The 20,772-nt window shown below is 40.1% G+C and overlaps 2 protein-coding genes across 4 annotated transcripts in view; one reads left to right on the forward strand and one right to left on the reverse strand.

Annotated features, from left to right (window-relative positions):
- LOC137615921 (probable glutamate receptor) overlaps positions 1-10,204 on the forward strand; it is a 53,791-nt gene extending 43,587 nt beyond the window's left edge. The window contains exons 12-14 of the mRNA XM_068345608.1: positions 439-528; positions 1,582-1,748; positions 8,652-10,204. Of these exons, the coding sequence (XP_068201709.1) occupies positions 439-528; positions 1,582-1,748; positions 8,652-8,868 (474 nt within the window). The 3' untranslated portion in view covers positions 8,869-10,204. The remainder of the gene's footprint in view (positions 1-438; positions 529-1,581; positions 1,749-8,651) is intronic.
- Positions 10,205-11,645: 1,441 nt separating this feature from the next.
- The window catches only part of LOC137616507 (cyclin-dependent kinase inhibitor 3-like), a 234,268-nt gene continuing 225,141 nt past the window's right edge, over positions 11,646-20,772 (reverse strand). For 2 of the 3 annotated variants that reach the window (XM_068346330.1, XM_068346331.1), the window contains exons 5-6: positions 17,469-17,604; positions 11,646-16,119 (exon numbers count right to left, since the gene is read on the reverse strand). In XM_068346330.1, coding sequence (XP_068202431.1) covers positions 16,039-16,119; positions 17,469-17,604 — 217 coding nt within the window. In that variant the 3' untranslated portion in view covers positions 11,646-16,038. The remainder of the gene's footprint in view (positions 16,120-17,468; positions 17,605-20,772) is intronic. The other variant, XM_068346332.1, reaches the window with a different exon arrangement.

The raw sequence follows: 20,772 nt of genomic DNA on the forward strand, positions 1-20,772 counted from the left end.
CTTTAGAATTGTGATTACTTTCATTTACTGTATACAAATGTGGTTGATATAATTACTGAATGTTCTGTAATTTCTTATTAGGTTTTAAAATTTTGAGCTAAAGGAAGTGTACAATACTGCAATGATGATGATCAGGATCACCTTAATGGAGTGAATTCATTGTTGAATACATTGCAATCATGTATGCTCTCAGGACACAGTTTTATTATTAATTGGATAAGAAACATTAGTCTTATAACAACGATAAAACTCTGTGAAGTATACAGTATGCATGTCGCAATAGCGGATTCAAACTAAAGTTTTTGTTATGATAACAATATATGTTAGTTTATCAACAATTTAAGGTCATTCTGCCCTCTATTGTAAATTACTTCTATAATGCTTATTTTCATTGTTAGTTTTTTTAAATTTTATCCAACAATACTTCCTTTCCCACAGATGACAACACAGCAAATATACATTGATATTTGGGAGCTTTTTGACTACAGCACTGGTTGTGTCAAGACTTGGGATGAAGGTGTAGATAAGGTAAGGAGCTGTTGAGTTTTTGGATGGATGTATGAGTTGAATAAAATCAGTTTGATACACGGAAGTAGGTAAGAATTTGAAGTTATAAAATATGAATAACTGTAATAAGTAACTGGAAAAGTACTTAGTTTAATACCATTATATACAAAGACTGTATAATACCTGAACATAAGACATGTAATATCAGTACTTCCTTAATTTGTTGTTTTATTTCAAGTCACAATACTGTGTGTGTCCTTCTAAAAGTTCCTGATACTGTACTCAATCCATTTTTTGTAGTGTGTGCCTTCACAGATAATTCACTTCAAATTTTCCTCCCACGATAACATTTAGTTACAGTATCTTTCTTCAAGAATTTCAGAATTCTTTGCCATAGGAACAAGAAATACTATAGTTATGCTGTACTTCCACTCCCAAGTAGGCTTTTCAGCTTGTCAGTGGTGTCAGTCGTTATCTCCTATCCCTTTTTTCCATAAATATTCCTTCTCTTCTCAGCTATTCCATTGTTGGTAAATTGTATTTTTTTAATATCTCTTCAGTTCCATCTCTACAGCATTTACATGGTCTACCTCTTGATCTCTTGATCTACTTCCATCCGATGTCCAGTTCCATCTTTTCCTTGCTATTTTGTTTTCATCCATTTTCATCACATAACCTAGCCATCTCAGCTGCCCCTTTTCAATCTTGCTCATCATAGGGGCCACTCCAACTGTTCTTCTGACCTCGTCCTTTCTCATTCCATCCCATTTTGTTTTATGCAATATTGACAAAGGTTATGTTTACCAAATAATTTCTTGATTTCATAGAGAATGTTCAAACTTCTGAATTGCCTTATAAAGAACTTTTTGCTTTTTTATGAATTGGAAAATATTTTCTCTATAATCAGGACTCATTTTCTGAATAAGGGAATGCCTGTGTCTAATATCACTTTGGTTTATCTCTAAAGTAAGTCTTTACATTGTTCTTCTATTTCGAACATTTTAATAATTGCATAATGGATAATTCAGTACCGTTAAAACTAATAATTTCCTGTTTGGAATCTTGCCAAACAAGGTTATAACAGGAAAATATGCATACATCAACAATCGCATGGGAGGGCAAGTGCGTGCTAATCTGAGAGGAAAGAGGAGGTTCCACTTCGCTAAGAATGAATTCAATGCCCATGGATACGCCATCGCCTGTCCCAGTGGTTCTCCTTACAGAGAAGTCTTTGCAGATGTGTGAGTTGAAAGAATCTATTTTACAAGAATAAATCATATTTATTTTACAATAATGAATCAATTTTTTATCAAGTTGTGTTCATACACTGAAAAAATGTCATAGACATTCAATCATGTACTGCATAAACTTGAATTTATCATACAATTTTATGTATGAAAGGTCTATTTTAATGTTGCTACTGTTCTTAAAAATGTTATTTTCATTAGTAAAATAAATTTTTGAATATACTTACCCGATGATCATGTAGCTGTCAACTCTGTTGCCCGACAGAAATCTACGGTCGGGATACGCCAGCGATCGCTATACAGGTGGGGGTGTACACAACAGCGCCATCTGTGAGTAGGTACTCAAGTACTTCTTGTCAACAAGAACTCAATTTTCTCCTCGGTCCACTGGTTCTCTATGGGGAGGAAGGGCGGGTCCTTAAATTCATGATCATCGGGTAAGTATATTCAAAAATTTATTTTACTAATGAAAATAACATTTTTCAATATTAATCTTACCCGATGATCATGTAGCTGATTCACACCCAGGGTGGTGGGTGGAGACCAGCATACATGTTAACAAAGAAGCTAAGTATCCCGTATCTTATTTTAGCCGTTATTCAAAATAACAACATAAAATAAATAAGTACCTGGTAAGGAAGTCGACTTGAACCATTACTCTGCCTTTTTAAGTACGTCTTCCTTACTGAGCCTAGCGATCCTCTTAGGATGCTGAGCGACTCCTAGGTGCTGAAGTATGAAGGGCTGCAACCCATACTAAAGGACCTCATCACAACCTCTAATCTAGGCGCTTCTCAAGAAAGAATTTGACCACCCGCCAAATCAACCAGGATGCGGAAGGCTTCTTAGCCTTCCGGACAACCCAGAAATATTTCAAGAGAAAGATTAAAAAGGTTCTGGAATTAGGGAAATGTAGTGGTGGAGCCCCCACCACTACTGCACTCGTTGCTACGAATGGTCCCAGAGTGTAGCAGTTCTCGTAAAGAGACTGGACATTCATAAGATAAAAGACGCGAACACTGATTAGCTTTTCCAAAAGGTTGCGTCGAAAATATTTTGCAGAGATCTATTTTATTTAAAGGTCACGGAAGTTGTGACAGCTCTAACTTCGTGTGTCCTTACCTTCAGCCAAGCTTGGTCTTCCTCATTCAGAAGGGAATGAGCTTCTCGTATTAACAGTCTGAAAATAATAGGATAAAGAATTCTCTGACATAGGCAAAGATGAATTCTTAACTGAACACCATAAAGCTTCAGACGGGCCTCGTAAAGGTTTTTAAAATAGAACTTAAGAGCTCTTACAGGACATAATACTCTTTCTAGTTCATTTCCAACCATACGCTAAGTTTGGAATAACGAACGATATTGGTCAAGGCCGAGAAGGCAGCTCGTGTTTGGCTAGAAAACCAAGATGTAGAACATGTAGCCGTTTCGGATGAAAATCCGATGTTCTTGCTGAAGGCATGAATCTCACTGACTCTTTTAGCTGTGGTTAAGCATATCAGGAAAAGAGTCTTAAAGGTGAGATCTTACAGGGAGGCTGATTGAAGTGGTTCGAACCTGTCTAACATAAGGAATCTTAGAACCACGTCTGAATTCCAACCAGGTGTAACCAAACGACGCTCCTTCGTGGTCTCAAAAGACTTAAGGAGGTCCTGTAGATCTTTATTGTTGGAAAGATCTAAGCCTCTGTGACGGAAGACTGATGCCAAAATGCTTCTGTAACCCTTGAAAGTGGGAGCTGAAAGAGATCGCTCTTTCCTCAGATATAAGAGGAAGTCAGCTATTTGAGTTACAGAGGTACTGGTCGAGGATACGGATACTGACTTGCACCAGTTTAGGAAGATTTCCCACTTCGATTGGTAGACTCTAAGGGTGGATGTTCTCCTTGCTCTAACAATCGCTCTGGTTGCCTCCTTCGAAAAACCTCTAGTTCTCGAGAGTCTTTCGATACTCTGAAGGCAGTGAGACGAAGAGCGTGGAGGCCTTGGAGTACCTTCTTACGCGTGGCAGACGTAGCAGGTCCACCCTTAGGGGAAGAGTTCTGGGAACGTCTACTAGCCATCGAAGTACCTCGGTAAGTTATTCTCTCGCGGGCCAGAGGGAAGCAACTAGTGTCAACTTTGTCCCATCGTGAGAGGCGAACTTCTGCAGTACCTTGTTGACAATCTAGAACGGAGGGAATGCATATAGATCTAGATGAGACTAATCTAGTAGAAAGGCATCTAAAAGAACCACTGCTGGGTCCGGGATAGGTGAGCAAAGTATTGAGAGCCTCTTGGACATCGAGGTTGCGAAGAGAACTATGGTTGGCTGGCCCCAGGTGACCCAAAGTCTCTTGCATACATCTCTGTGGAGGGTCCAATATGTTGGAATTATTGTCCCTTCCTACTGAGACAAACTGCTAAGACATTCAAGTTGCCTTGGAAGAAACTTGTTACTAGTGAAAAGTCTAGACCTGTTGAACAGGAGAGGAGGTCACTAGCGAACTCGCACCATGTCAGAGAGTAGGTCCCTCCTTGCTAGGAGATGAACATCAAAGCAGGGAGTTGTCCGTGTTGACCTCCATTACTTTGTCTTGAAGGAGAGACCTGAAGCTTTTCCAGGTCAGACGTACTGTCAGAAGCTTCTTGCTGTTAAAATGCATTGTCCTTTGACTCGAGAGCATAATCCCGAGCATTCCCTACCGCCTAAGGTCGCACCCCAGCCTACGTCCGATGCGTTTGAGAAGAGAACGTGGTTGGGAGTCTGAACAGTCAGGGGAAGACCCTATAAAAGGTTGATAAAGTCCTTTCCTCAGGTTAGACCAGACTTATCTTCCGGAAACGGGGATCGAGACCGCTTCTAGCGTCTTGTCCTTTTCCAGTGAAGAGCTAGATGAAACCGAAGAGGACGGAGGTGTAGTCTTCCAAGTGACACCAATCGAACCACGGATGACAGTGTCCTAACCAGACTCATCCACAGCCTGACAGGGCCGTATTCCTTCTTCAGCATCTACTGGATGGATAGCAGGGCTGGGGATTGATTTTCTTGTTCAGCCATGTCCTCATCAGAGGGTTCCTCATCCGAAACTGATGAGGAAACGGCAACGGAGTGGGCAACGTCTGACTCGCTGAATCCGGTCGCACTGGTGGATGCGTGACGGAGCCGGACACAAGATCATGGTACTGCTGCACAGTCTGTGAACTGTCAACCATGGGTATGCGAGGAAGTACAGCGACAAACCGAAACTGTCTAGACTGTCTGGGTAGTACAGACAACCCCTTATCGGGTTGCTGTGGTTGCCGCACTGCGTCACAACAAGTCACCTCTGCTGGTTGTTGAACGTCTTCCCAGTGACACACTGAACGTCCACAACCACCTCCGAGAGTAGCTTAACGTCAACGTGCGACTGGCAACCCACACTGGGTCGCACCGGTGGAGGAACCATCTCAACTGGCGGACGTGAGTAGGATACCTCAGCGTCAACAGGGCGTACAACCAACCGGTAGGAAGGTCGTTGGCAAGAAGGTTCTTTTCCGTAAAAAATCCTCTATCAAGGACTAAGCTTGGACTGCATGTCTTGCAACAAAGCCCAAGGTCTATGGGAGCAGGTGTGGCAACAGACGGGGTTAGCGACTGAAGCGGAACCATTTACCCTCCCTGGAAGCATGTTATGCTTAAATTAAAGTCCATAGGAGGCTAAGCAGCTTAAGGCTCCTCTCCAAATGACAGAGTCCTCAAGGGAATATCAGAAGGAGGGAGAACAGCACTTTCTCATCTACAGGAACCATGTTCGAGAAAAGCTAGGTTCTCTCAGTGAGGGTTTCACTGGTGCAAAAGCAGCAGACCAGAAGGCAACGTTATGAAACTGCTTGACAGTCTGTGAACTGTCAAAAACTGAACTGTCAACCACAACAGGAGCGTGAGGACATACAGCACTGGTGTATAAGTAGCAGACCAGAAGGCAACGTCATGTAACTGTTTGACAGTCTGTGAGTTGGCAACAACCAAAGTTGTGTGGGGAAGCTTCAACTCCTGACTGACTAGTATGCTGCGGGCGAGTGGCGGTAACCACAGTGTGTAGCGGAGGCTGACACACCGTGTCAAAACACGGCAGCTTGTGATAGCTCACGCACGGCAACGGAGTGCTCTGTGTGTGGGAGTCATCATACATCTGGCAGGGTTGACTGTGCATGGGTGGAGGAGCTCTCACAACAAGAGTGTGAGAGCAGGAAGCCATGCCGGGCGCACAACCGTGGGAGGTGTAGGCCCACGGGTGCATCGTCAACCTTCTCCGCAGTCGGAGGTGGGAGCTGGCAACAACAAAAGCTGAGTGTTGGTGCGTGGGAGGGGCTGCGGTGGGTTGCAGAGCATGCTGTATGGTATGCGGAGCATGCTGTATGGTATGCGGAGCATGCCGCATGGGTTGCGGAGAAAGCCGCATAGTACTGGAACCCGGCAGCTCTACAGCACCTTCCCACTGCTGATGCGGTAGCTCACGCATGTCAACGGATGGTGCAGCAAGAACATGCGTCTGGCAGGGTGGACTGCGCATCGGAGGTGGAGCTCTCACAGGTGGAGTGAGGGAGCAGGCAGCCACAGTATCTGCTGAGCGCACAACCGTGGAAGGTTGTAGATTAACAGGTGCATTGTCAACCTTCCAGCACGATACTCCTGCATGAAGGAGCAAGCTGAGACTGTATAGTCTGCAGCATGGACCACTAGGGTCTATGAAAGACGACAACAAACGGAGCTACTGTCCGTTGTGACTGAGGGTCTAAAACAGCTGGTGCGGCAACAGACGGAGTTACTGCCTGTTGCGGTACCGCCTTGCCTCTCTTGGGAGGTGTGCAGTTGTCGGATGACTGGAGCGAGTCCGAACTGACCCAGTGGCTACACCTAGGCCGTTGGACTTGCGCGGAAGGGACCGACTTGCACTTAAAAGCTGCAAGATTTGGTCCATGGTTTCTGCGAGAAACCTCTTCCGCAGACGAGGAATAAATGGGCTCTCTCGTCTTTGTGTGGGTGGGGTGATCACGTCGGCAACGTGTGTAGATACACCCGAAACCACGGAGGGAAACGTTTGTTCGTCGATCAAGACCTGTGGAACCCATAAGTCCTTCGACATTACTTCTCCCCTGGGCTTGGGAGCTTGTAAGAGGTATCGGACTAGGTGAACAACAGGCACGAACAAACGAACCCTCGAACGCAACTGTAACACTTTGCGCATAACACTTTATCACTTTTGATTTTCTGTTTGCACTTATTTCACTGAACTCGAAACTTTAAGTGATTTGTACCTGAAACACGCAATCCTATCCTTCATTAAAAGGTAGTAATTGCGAAAACAGTTTTACAATGTAACAGAAAAACATAATGAAAGATAAAGAATTCAGTGGCTGGAAAAGAGACTAAACACTAGATCAAATAAACTACGTTTAAAATCTCTCACCGCATAAAGCCTGGGAACAAGAATAAAACTCTAGAAAACGTTTTACCTTCTTCCCCTATAGCGACTAGGGAGAAGAGTAAAAAACGAGAACAACGTTACCCGCTTGAACGAAACGTTTATCCTCCTCTCTCTCCCTCCGTCTCTATCTCTCTCTCTCTCTCTTGACTTAGAACCTGAGAGATGATCCCAATTATATATCGTTAAAACATATTATTTGTTAAAGGAAAAAAACTGAAAGGTTTCCCAAATAAAAAGTTCCTTTATTAGAATTAAAACCATTTAAGCTAAGAAAGAATGAACGAAACGCTAGAATCGGTTTACTCTTACTGCAACGTGAAACCGTGAAATACTCTCTCTCTATCGTAACGATAGAGCGCATGTTGAACGTTCTGAACGTCAACAACTGCGGAGACAAAACTAAACGTTAGTTCATCTTTGAAAACAGTACGAGACTATCAAAGAAATTCTTTCAAAAACATTAAAACTAAAATAGCATAAATTCTTAACAGGAAATACGATATGACGGGCTCAATGTTAATTAACTTCGGTTCCAAGTAAGGACCGCCTACTATTAGGAAAGGTCGCATATAAACAAACATAAAAATTAATTTTTATAAGTTTATAATAAATGGAAAGTTAATCGAAGAGGCCTATAAATGGCGGAGAGATAGAAAATAAATCTATAACTTTGTTAAGCAAAATTACCAAAAACCTAAACACACTTCCGTCTAAGGGAAGGGTCGGTCATAAAAAGTGAAAGAGAGTCTATACTCTCTTCGACACCAACACTTCCGTCTAAGGGAAGGGTCGGCCATTTAAAAGTGAAAGAGAGTCCATACTCTCTTCGTCACCAAAATTAAATCTATCCAAAACGAGTTCAAGTTTTGAAATGAAGATAAAACCCCTGCATAGCGAAAGCTCAAAACTGGAATAGTGTACTTCACCAAAAAGTTGTGAAAACAAATCCAGTTAGGGACGGCGTATTAGTAGGTCTTGCCGGTGGCACGACAGAGGAAAAATTGAGTTCTTGTTGACAAGAAGTACTTGAGTACCTACTCACAGATGGCGCTGTTGTGTACACCCCCACCTGTATAGCGATCGCTGGCGTATCCCGACCGTAGATTTCTGTCGGGCAACAGAGTTGACAGCTACATGATCATCGGGTAAGATTAATATTGAAAAAATCTATTTCAATTGTTCCTTACTTCTCTTGTAGTTTATTTATTTCCTGGTTTCCTTTCCTCAATTGAATATTTTTCCCTGTTGGAGTCCTTGGGCTTATAGCATCCTGCTTTTCCAACTAGGGTTGTAGCTTGGCTAATAATAATAATAATAATAATAATAATAATAATAATAATAATAATAATAATAATAATAATAATAACACTGTGCTGTAGTTACACTTACAAACATTTTACCAATATCACAGTGAACAATTACTGTCAATACTGTATTTATGTTTGCAGATTAATTTGGTTGATGTCAACTGGCCTGATACAAAAATTTTCCAATGATGAGCTTATGAAAGCCCAGAAACCTGAAACCATCAGCAGTGAGAGCCCAGAGCCTTTCACATTACTACAATTGCAAGCTGGTTTCTATCTGCTTGTGACTGGGTGGATGACTGCGACAGGAATGGCCGTTGTTGAAACACTCTTTCATAAGATAGCACACAAGAAGTGAAGAAAGAGAAAAAAATAATAATGATAGGCATAAGTTAGGTACTATGGTAAAGCATTTATTCATGACTAACATGGGCTAGAATAAAATACTGTTGTGTACAGTAGTATGACTAAAGTACTGTTCCATTGCATATTAAGATTACACATTATTTCATGGATACCACTTAGTCATTTTTAAGCTGTTGTAATGATTCCAAAGATATTCTCCTTCAGTACATACAGTAGGTGAAATTGGAACAAGATAAAGTTTAAGAAGTTGGATGGCAATGAGGAAAGAGACCAAATAGGAAATGGATAAAATGTAAAACAACCTTATCGGTTTGTTATAATCATTTGGTAACTTATCCGGAATTTTGCTCTGTCTTATGACCAGCCATTAAAGGCTCACTTTTCTACTTGGTTTCTTGGTTAAACAATAATATTGTATCTGCATCATATTTTATTCATATAGGCCCCTAATGTACATATTTTATTCAAGATATGGTATTTAAAAACAAATGTCATTTACATTTCAATAAAGATGACCTGAATGTAAGAGTACTGTAAATCTTGCAATACTCTTTACTCTACTGGTGTCTCAGACAATACATTCAGTTCTCAAACTGTTTTGTTTCCCAGAATTAATTCAAGCCATTTTAGAAAGATTGAAAATAACTTCTATAACATATGTCTGCAATGAGCTAAAGCATCCTCATTGATTTTTATTTGTGAAAATTGCAGTGACTTCAAGATGACTTCACACACAACTGACGTGTAACGAAATGAATTTGTCTATTTGCTTTGAGCGGTCTTCTTCTTACCATATTTTACAGTAATCTTTGGCACAGTACACAATACCTACTAATTATAAGTGTAACAATAACTAATGAAACAGATGTTTACAGTCTTTCATTCTGGCACTCCTCTCTTTGTTGTAATAGTGGTAGCAAAATAAATATTAAAAATATATGGGATATTTCACAATCTATGTAATAGGTACAGTAGTAGGTTGGCCAGGGCACCAGACACCCGTTGAGGTACTACCACTAGAGTGTTATGGGGTCCTTTGACTGGCCAGACAGTTCATTTTCCCTTTGCCTACATATACATCGAATAGTCTGGCCTATTCTTTATATATTCTCCTCTGTCCTCGTACACCTGACAACACTGAGATTACCAAACAATTCTTCTTCTCTCAAGTGGTTAACTACTGCATTATAATTGTTCAGTGGCTACTTTCCTCTTGGTAAGGGTGGAAGAGACTCTTTAGCAATGGTAAGCAGCTCTTCTAGGAGGACACTCCAAAATCAAACCATTGTTCTCTAGTCTTGGGAAGTGCCATAGCCTCTGTACCATAGTCTCCCACTGTCTTGGATTAGTTCTCTTGCTTGAGGGTACACTTGGGCACAGTATTCTATCTTATTTCTCTTCCTCTTGTTTTGTTAGTTTTTATAGTTTATATAGTAAATGCGTGATTTGGTGTTGTTGCTGTTCTTAAAATTTTATATTTTTCCTTGTTTCCTTTCCTCACTGGGATATTGTCCCTGTTGGAGCCCCTGGACTTATAGCATCCTGCTTTTCCAACTCGAGTTGTAGCTAAGCAAGTAATAATAATAATATCCCATTGATATATTAAGCTGAATTTAGAAGTGAATTACCATTATATTTTCAGAGTAGCCTCTGATCAGAGTTAAGGAAACTATTTTGCTTTTAGTCCTCATAACTTTTACAGTACAGTTTTGTACATACAATAGCAGCCTGGTAAAGAATCTGTTATTTTCAGTAGCTGATTTGTTATTGAAGTGAATTACCTGTACCAGTGACTGATGATAGATTCTAGTATGGATAAACTGAAAAGGAAATTGGACTTTACCAGCATCGCAATGTCAAATTTAACATACTATATTACTAAGCACAACTAGTACAGTAAAGTTTTCATCTTTCAGAAAAGATTAACAATAGTTCAGTTTGTTAAGGCATTGATAATTGCAGTAAGTAAAACCTGTAATGTTTTCAATATATCAATGGCATGTATTTATTTCCTGTGTAATAGTTCAACATGAACACCTAGTCCCATCACAAGACTCACATTTCCTACTTGAAGAATTCAATTTAAGTGATAAAAGGAAATATGAAAGAGAAGCAAAGTAACAGATGGGATATCTAGTGATTGGATGCGCAAAGTTGACTACAAAGAAAGTGATAAACACACTACAATACATTGATGGTCAAATCGTAAGGTAAACATAAATTCAGCTCCTTAGAATTCATCCACTGCAGATTACGCTGATTCTCTTGGAGAGAGTTAAGCATCAGTGATTCTTGCTAACCATCTCACTAACTTAGGAAGTGATACTATGTTCTGTTTGACAGACTGTGTGTATAAAAATAGGTGATAAATGATGATCCAATATAGATATGAGTAAAAGCTGAGGTTTTGGTTTAAAGGCCACTTATGAATGGCAGAAGCAAAGGACAGTGACAATGCCCTAGCTAGCAGGACAATGCTCTAGAGACTGACTATAAATATATGATCAGTACCCAAGGCTCTTATCCATCCAAGCTAGGGACCAGGGAGGGTTAGGCAGTGGCTGTTGGTGACTCAGCAGGTAGACCTATAATCTCGCCCATACCCCTATTTTTAGCTCACAAGCATGGTGAGGTTGGAGACACTACAAGAAACTATCAAGATTGAGCAGGACTCCAACCCTAGTCTGGCAGATCACCAGGAATAGACGTTTCCAATAGGTTAACTCGAGATGAAAGGGATCACCAACTGTAAATTGCAAAAGTTAAGAAATCATTCTGCAGTTTTATTGATAAGCTTGCCATTACAAAATTATAGGGAGGATGAGTGAACAAGCACATGACAAAGGAAGGTGTCTTGGCAAAGGAAAGCTTCTACTTGAGTCTCAAGACAAGAGCTATCTGTACATATTTTCATAGTTATCTAATGATTCTGTACATAATACAAGTGACCAAAGAAAAGTCTGACAAATCATTGTGCACTATAAATACAACATTGAGCAAAGTTTACATATCATAAAACAGACATGCATTTTCATTAGTCGAGTATAAAAATAAAATAAAAATTGTATTATAATACCTAAAAGATACCTCACAAAAGGGAATATGAATTATTTCCAATTGTATTATCTGAGAATGTAACTTTTGAGAATTCTGATGTATATTTTATATGATGGGAAAACAGGAATTACAGTTTTACAAACTTTGGTTTGGATAGTCTATGTCTCTTCATACTACATGTTTGTGGCTGTCTTTGCAAATCTCATTGCCATACTCCTATGACCTTTAGTTTCCTGCCAGAACCTATCTGAGATTTATACACAAATGGCAGAATCCTTTGTGCATGGAATTCAACTTTGAATGCTGCCAAATGATTACATTCTTCTAAGACTAACCTTACTGCCTAAAATCATACTGTATTTCTATAAATAACTGCAAGATATGATACAAAATATTTCTATTTACACTTGGCCACTAAAACCTCCTGTTTGCAACAGTTACTGTACCTCAGTCATGGGTGTCTTTGTACAGTAAGGTTATATTAGCAAAAGCATATCTAACAAATATCTTTTGTATTCATATTCACGTAGGAATGAACCCCAAAGAAAAGTCATTGCTGGTCTTTAGTGAAACTGAGGTTTGAAATGGACTTCATATTTAATGTTGCAACTTGGTTCTTCCTACAAAGCAAGACCTATCAATAAGGAACTTTCTTGAAAACCCTTTTCTCAAGCTCCGTAAAATGAAGCACAGGATTTTACATGGGAAGATATGATAAATTGCAATAACAGATCAAGGAACAGCATAGAAAGGACATCACAAGAGCAGCCTAGGCGACAGAATCAAGTAAAAGAAACATACACAAACATCTACCTACAGTGACACTCCAAAGAGTTGTTAATACCTCTGGACAATAATAATAATAATAATAATAAAAATAATAATAATAATAATAATAATAATAATAAACATTCAGGTATAATAATGTAGCCTCACTGTTATTCAAAACCATCCATTCAATTACATATTGGCTTACATTATTGCCCAATACAAAATTCTGGCTATTGCAAAGCCCCACTTACAAGAATAACAATACAGTATAAGTATGATAAATAGCTAACGATCAAATCACGAATATCCAATAGTAACATAGTCACCAGTGGTTCCTACCTCTAGTAAATGGAACACGTTTTGCTAATTCATGGAACAATTTAACTCGTTGAAATAGGTGCTTGAATATTTTCTTAGTGTCTCTCATCTTCCTATATCCTCATTACTAAAAACTATCTCAGTGCAAAAGTTTTGAGGATGAATCTGTTTAGACAAAATCATTTATAACTGACCTTTATACTGCAGCATATCATATTCACAAAATCTGTTAGGTACCTGATGAGTTAAGAGAAACTCAAAAATGGTAATGTACTTAATTCACCAAATTCTCTACTACTTTTAATGAGAAAATTCCTAGCTTCCCTACTACAAAGAGTGTTGCAAAATAGGTTTTGAATATTTTTCTACTCTATCATGTAAGATGAATGCTATAATATGGTGCCTGCTTTCACTGAAATTAAAAGGATAATCTAAAGACAGACTTGCTATGAAATTTAAACCCAGGACAGAAACAATTTGTTATGAAAACCAAGTTTTTCCCTTATTACATACATCAGTAATATGTTCAGAGAAAAAAATAAGAATCCATTACGAAATCAATTCAGCACTTCTATTTCAAGCTACTTTGACAGACAGTAAATCTTGAGGATGCAGTATGTAGTTATAATGAGTTATAATGCAAATGAACTTTGGAAAAACATTGTAAGTTATTTACAAATATCAGTAATGACCATTATTCTGCCAATTTCTAGAATAGTGAAAGCCCTACTGGACATGACCCCGAATGTTACATAGATCTATACTGAACAAAATAGTCAATAGCATTTTCCACCTTTTACAAAAGTTACATTCACTGCAAAGTTTAGGAAAGAGGTTCACGGACAGTCAGAATGTGTACTGTAATAAAATACAAAGATGATAAAGGTGTTGGCAATATTCAAGGCTTGGAGCCTTAAGGCACAGGATAATTTTCAAGGCATAAGAAGTACTGCAAGCATAATATCTAGGGGCTATCTGATCAAATTTCTCCTTCATACATTGTACAGTACTAATATGTCAGAAACAATACAAGGTTAAACAGACATACCTTCCACAATTGAAGTTAAACTTATGGCCAAAAACACCATAATTCTACTAAGCTACAGCAAAGTAGTTGAATTTAAATATTTTTCTCCCTAAAATAATGTGTATGAGGGTTGCAAGACAGCCACACACAACTGAAAGATGAAATTAAGACTGACTGGGGTCTTATCAGAAACAATATACATATATAACTACCTATAAAATATTTGAAAAAATACTTTGCATCAACAACTAATTAATAATTCTTAAATAACTTTACATTATCAACAATTTTTACAAATGTTTCTTAAATACAATACTGTATTTGGTTCATTAAAACATGCACACAAGACTACAAGTCAGTTTGAAATGTGAAAAACTACTGTATAGAAATAATTACACAAGTATACATTGGCACACATGGCTGATATTCTGGTTGATATGACTTGCATACCATGAAATGTTTTTGAGAAATTCCAAGGGTAACTCAAATTCAAACAAAACACTACAAGTAATACACTTGAGAGAGAGAGAGAGAGAGAGAGAGAGAGAGAGAGAGAGAGAGAGAGAGAGAGAGAGAGAGAGAGAGAGAGAGAGAGAGAGAGAGTTCTCATCAAATGTTTTAAGGATACACAGTAATTCTTGGAATTTCCCTTAAAAAATATTCTGTAAAGACAGGAAATACACGTCATGGAATTTGTATATTATTTTGAGGACTTGGGTAACTATGAGCAGTTTTCCTTTTTCATCACATAATGGGTTGAAACTAGAGTTGTCACCATAATTTATGAGCGAGGAACCTAAACATAATGACATAACGAATGTAATGTACAACACAGGCTTCTGAATTGTACCTAAAGGTTTGAGTCATACACTTATGGATGTGAGTGTCGATTTAGTAGATGGGAATGATAGGAAAAAAAAATTCATGATCTGATAGAAGCAGCATTGACTTACATATACGTTCCAAATGAAAGTTCAAATGTCTCTCGTTCATAACTTGTTACGCAATACTGTATAAAATTTAGCCTTGGTAAATTGAGTCCATTATCTGATAAAGAGTATTGCCTAAATAAATAGCTACAATTCATTTTGTTTAACCTTTTCCCTATTGGTATAGACCTCATTTCTATACTGTATAAGAATAAGACCCCATTTTAAATACTCTTTAAGAATATGTAGTAATTGAATTCAAAAATAGATAAAAATAAATTATTTGGAGTTGAAATTTTCAATTTAATAGTCTATTCAAACTAACTAATAACAATAAAATACCTCCATAAAACATGATTTATCAAGCAAAAATGACCAAGTTAGGTAAAAAAAAATATGACTGAATACACTTTATGTAGAGCAGGGATTAAAAGTTTATGGTAGCAAAGCTTGAATGGACTATATTTTCTGAGACACTAAATACTTAGGCAACTTATATTCATATGCTGAAGAATTCCTCTAGTCAAATATTGTGAAAGCCCTTGGGTTATTTGAAGAAGTACAAACATCCATTATAAGGAGGAAGATATTGAGTTATGGCGAAGAATTTTAAAATGACCTAACTTGCGGCATAGTTAAACCAGGTTAGATACAATGTGTATGTCTGATAAAATATGCAAAACTGAAATGCACAGCTTAATGATAATTGAGTATAAGAAACTCCAACTTGAAAATCAAAGTCTTCAGCAGAGTTTTACCTTTAGGTGGTCTAATTCTTCTTGGGATGCAAGCAACAGCCCTTTCCTTCATTAAATTACAGTACTTACCTAAATAATATTAAATGTACCTGTACATGCTTCTTAAACCCTTATTCTACTGTACAATGACTATGGTAGTCAATCCTGTGTTTACGAAGTTACTTTATAGTAAAACACATCACATGATGCAATTAACAGCATTCCAGAAAGACTCGTTGACTACAATGATTAACGTACTCCCGCTCAAAGTGGAATTTATCGAAATTGCACTAAATTCTTTGGTTACTTTACACAGTCCTTAGTCAGCGAGATACTGACCGATCTATGTCTTCATCCATCCATGCCTCAAAAAGTGCTCGGAACTCTTGGATAAAGTTGTATTGCTGGAATGGACAAACAAAGGACTTGTCATGATTTCATGGAACAGCTCAAGCACACCAAAGAGCCAAGTGTTTAAGATTTGGATGACTGCAGAGGATGAAAGTCGAAGAAGTTGGATGGCGGAGGAGAAAGAGAGTAAAGGAACTGAAGGAGAAGTCAAGAGGTAAAACAACGCAAGGAAAGCTATAAGCAATGCCCCCATTACACGGAGGATACATCCCTTAAACTCTAACAAGAACGGTGGTTTTACAGTTTTCGTGAATTTCCCTGATGGGGATTCAACTTTCTGGTTGCAGTCCATAATAGTGTTTCAGATTTTTGTAAAGTATGTATTCCCTGATGGGGCCTCAGCTTTCTGGATATATTCCCTGATGGGGCTTCAGCTTTCTGGATGTATTCCCTGATGGGGCTTCAACTCTGCATGTATTCCCTGATGGGGCTTCTGCTTTCTGGATGTATTCCCTGATGGGGTTTCAGCTTTCTGAATCTATTTCCTGATGGGGTTTCAGCTTTCTGAATGTATTCGCTGATGGGGTTTCAGTTTTCTGAATGTATTCCCTGATGGGGTTTCAGCTTTCTGGATGTATTCCTTAATGGGGATTCAGCTTTCTGGATGCATTCCCTGATGGGGCTTCAGCTTTCTGGATGTATTCCTTGATGGGGTTTCAGCTTTCTGAATGTATTCCCTAGGTGAGTTTCAGCTTTCTGTATGTATTCCCTGATGGGGTTTCAGCTTTCTGTATGTATTCCCTGATGGGGTTTCAGCTTTCTGTATGTATTCCCTGATGGGGTTTCAGCTTTCTGTATGTATTCCCTGATGGGGTTTCAGCTTTCTGAATGTATTCCCTGATGGGGTTTTAGATTTTTGGATGCAATGATTTTATTGTTGATAATACAAAAATTGCAAATTTCAATAATATAAACCAGTGGAACTTGTTTATAGGTATTAAGTACTGTACAGTATATGATGCAGACACATAATAATGGTAACATCGCTTATGCAGTACATGAATAGTATTCCTTAAGGATACTCAAAATACTAAACACAGTTACAGTATTTTTACTTTTGAATTTTAACTTCAGAAATCTACCCCATGCCAAGGATACCAGTCAGCAATATTCTCATCCTCAGTAATAATCGTGGTTGTTTCCAAAACAAAATCATTTGAATGTAAGGAATATCTTGGTTCTTCTGTATTAAATTGGCCTCTTTATAAACAACTATTTCCACAACAATGGCAATCAACTATATGATGACCTGTGAATTAAGGATTTGCCTGAATGCTAGTTATAACTAAGTACTGCACTACAAATGGGTACTAACTAATACAAAATATGAATAAGGACTTACCTTTACAGTCTGGACTGCCCTAGCCCCTCGGAGGTCCCTTATGTGACAAATGGTTTGATCAGGTGTTAAAGAATTGTTGAAGTACTGGAGAAGACACGATGCAATTACACAAGCTCGGCCAAGGCCACCAATGCAACTGAAAATGGAAAAACCAATAATGTAGTTTTTTTAAAACTTATGCTACTCAAGGGTTCAACTGTCAAAAGTAAAATATGGAACTATCCTCAACAATGAAAAAGTCCAAAGGCTTTGGTTAGTTGATTACAAATTCAACCAGGACAGTAACTGGTGTGTTAATATCAAGAAAACTATTAAAGCATTAACATTATATGTACCTATAAGTGTACACATCTTCAAAAGAATAAACTAATATGACAAATTCGTAGATAATTTGTATTTTTCTTAACTATACAAACCTTAGCTATTTAATAGGGGTATTACTTTCGGCGTAGCTGAAATGACGTGCCATTAGAATTTTAGTGAGGGTTTACTACTCCACCGCTAGTTAGTGGGGGGTAGGGGAGGGTAGCTTGCTACACCCCCCGCCCCCCCTCACACACACCTGTGCTTGAGCTCACTTTGCTCGGAGGTAGGACTTCAAGGGGGAGAGGGCTGGCGGGCAAGTTTGATTAAATAGCTAAGGTTTGTATAGTTAGGAAAAATACAAATTATCTACGAATTTGTCATTTGTTATGTAACTGACATACAAACCATGCTATTTAATAGGGGTGACAAACCCATTAGGAAGGGTGGACATCCCAGCCAGTACTGGCTTTTGGCTTTGCCCGGGGGCTCGTTATACACTAAAAAATAAGGAGTCCCTGCACCTCGCTAGAACCTTACTACGCAAGGACTGCGGCCTACGCAAGCTGTGTGTGAAGGTATAATAAAGTGTGACTTGTCCTAGGAAGTTGACCTGTAGTCCTTTAGATAGAAACTTTAGGCTAGGACTCTCCCAATACCACCTCGTCAGGGTATGGGGACCTGACAGTATTAGCTTAATACTAGGAACACAAGGCAACATGGTTTACCTGCAGTGGTTTGAGGTCAGCTGTGCAGAGAACCCAGGATGCTGCTTTCCCCAAGAGAGGGGAAGATGAAGAAAAGAATAAGGGCCAGACAAACCTTTTCATTCATGCAGACTAAGACCGGGTAACAATGCCTTCAACCTTCTGCTACTTGTCCAATAAGGAGCCTGAGGTTTTAAACCAGCTGTTGGAGCCACCACAGGGCCGATAGAGAACGTATCGAGCCTCCTGTGGGTCACGTCTTGCAGGTAGTAGGCTGTGAAGGTCGTCTGACGCTTCCACACCCCAGCCTGAAGAACCTGCGTCACTGAGAAATTCTTTTTGAAGGCCAGGGATGTAGCTACGGCCCTGACATCATGTGCTCTAGGGAGACGTGACGAAGGAGGGTCTGGATTCAGGGACAGATGAATCACCTTACGAATCCATGCCGAGATGGTGTTCTTGGTGACCCTCCTCTTAGTCCTCCCAGTGCTCACAAACAACACTTGCTCCTGGGGATGGACTGCAGCTGTTCTTTTGAGATATAGCATCAAACTCCTTACTGATTACAGTAGATGGTCTGGGTCATCTGTTACAGAACGGAGACTCGAAATCTAGGAGTCGAACCGAGGGTCCGCCATCCCCGGATTCTGAGTCTTAGCAATAAACTCAGGGACGAATTTGAACGTTACCTCCCCCCATCCGCTTGAATGGGCGATGTCATACGAGAGACCATGAAGTTTACTGGCTCGCTTGGCCGAAGCCAAAGCTAGTAGGAACACCGTCTTTCAAGTTAGGTGGCGATCTGAAGCCTGGCGTAATGGTTCATAGGGAGGTCTCTTAAGAGACCTGAGAACTCGAACCACGTTCCATGGAGGAGGTCTCACTTCCGACTGAGGGCAGGTAAGTTCGTAACTTCGTATGAGAAGGGAAAGTTCCAGCGAAGAAGAAATGTCCATTCCTTTGAGCCTGAAGGCTAGACTTAAGGCTGAGCGATAGCCTTTCACCGCCGAGACTGAAAGGCGCATTTCTTCTCGCAAATACACGAGGAACTCCGCTATTGTCGGAATAGTGGCATCGAGTGGAGAGATACCCCTTCCACGACACCAACCACAGAAGACTTTCCACTTTGCCTGGTAGACAGATGCGGATGATTTTCGCAGATGTCCAGACATCCTAATCGCAACTTGTTGCGAAAATCATCTCTCAGCGAGAAGATGCTGGATAGTCTCCAGGCGCAAAGTCGTAGCGAAGCTACGGCTTTGTTGAAGATGTTGGCATGTGGTTGTCTGAGTAGATTGTGTCGCGGAGGGAGTTCTCTCGGAAGTTCCGTTAGGAGTTGCAGAAGATCCGGAAACCATTCCACATGATGCCATAGCGGAGCTATGAGGATCATTGAAAGATTGACCGATATTCTGGTCTTGTTGAGCACCCTCCTCATCAGACAGAACGGGGGAAAGGCGTAAACGTCGATGTTGTCCCACCGTTGTTGGAAGGCATCTTGCCAGAGCGCCTTGGGATCCGGGACTGGGGAGCAGTACAGCGGAAGCTTGAAGTTCAGAGCTGCTGCAAACAGATCCACAGTCGGGGAACCCCACAAAGTCAGGACTTTGTTGGCTACTAGATGATCCAAAGACCACTCGGTACTCACTATCTGAGACGCTCTGCTCAGATTGTCGGCGAGCACATTCATCTTGCCTGAAATGAAAGGTGCCAATAGTGGAATCGAGTGGACTTCGGTCCATCTCAGTATCTCTACTGCAAGATGGGATAGCTGCTTCAAAAAGGTACCTCCTTGCTTGTTGATGTAAGCCACTACTGTGTGTTGTCGCTCATCATCACCACAGAGTGACCCGCCAGGTACTGTTGGAACTGTTGAAGGGCCAAGAAAACGGCCTTCATTTCTAGAAGATTTATATGGAGGCACTTTTCTGATTCTGACCACAGGCCAGAGGTTGTGTGGTGCAGAACGTGGGGCCCCCACCCTTTCTTTGAGGCGTCCGAAAACAGCATCAAATCTGGGGGGAGGACGAGAAGATCCACTCCTCTTCGTAGGTTCTCGTCTGTCACCCACCACTGGAGGTCCGTCCGTTCCGCAGGTCCCATAGGGATCATGACGTCCGGGGAATCGTAACCTTGATTCCACCGGGACTTGAGTCGCCACTAGAGGGATCTCATCCTGAGGCGACCGTTGGGAACTAGACGAGCCAAAGATGAGAGGTGACCGAGGAGACGTAACCACGATTGGGCTGGAAGCTCTTCCCGTCTGAGAAAAGGGCTTGCGACCCTCCTCAGCC

This window comes from Palaemon carinicauda, chromosome 22 (genome assembly GCF_036898095.1).
Source record: "Palaemon carinicauda isolate YSFRI2023 chromosome 22, ASM3689809v2, whole genome shotgun sequence".
In the NCBI taxonomy this organism is placed as follows: domain Eukaryota; kingdom Metazoa; phylum Arthropoda; class Malacostraca; order Decapoda; family Palaemonidae; genus Palaemon; species Palaemon carinicauda.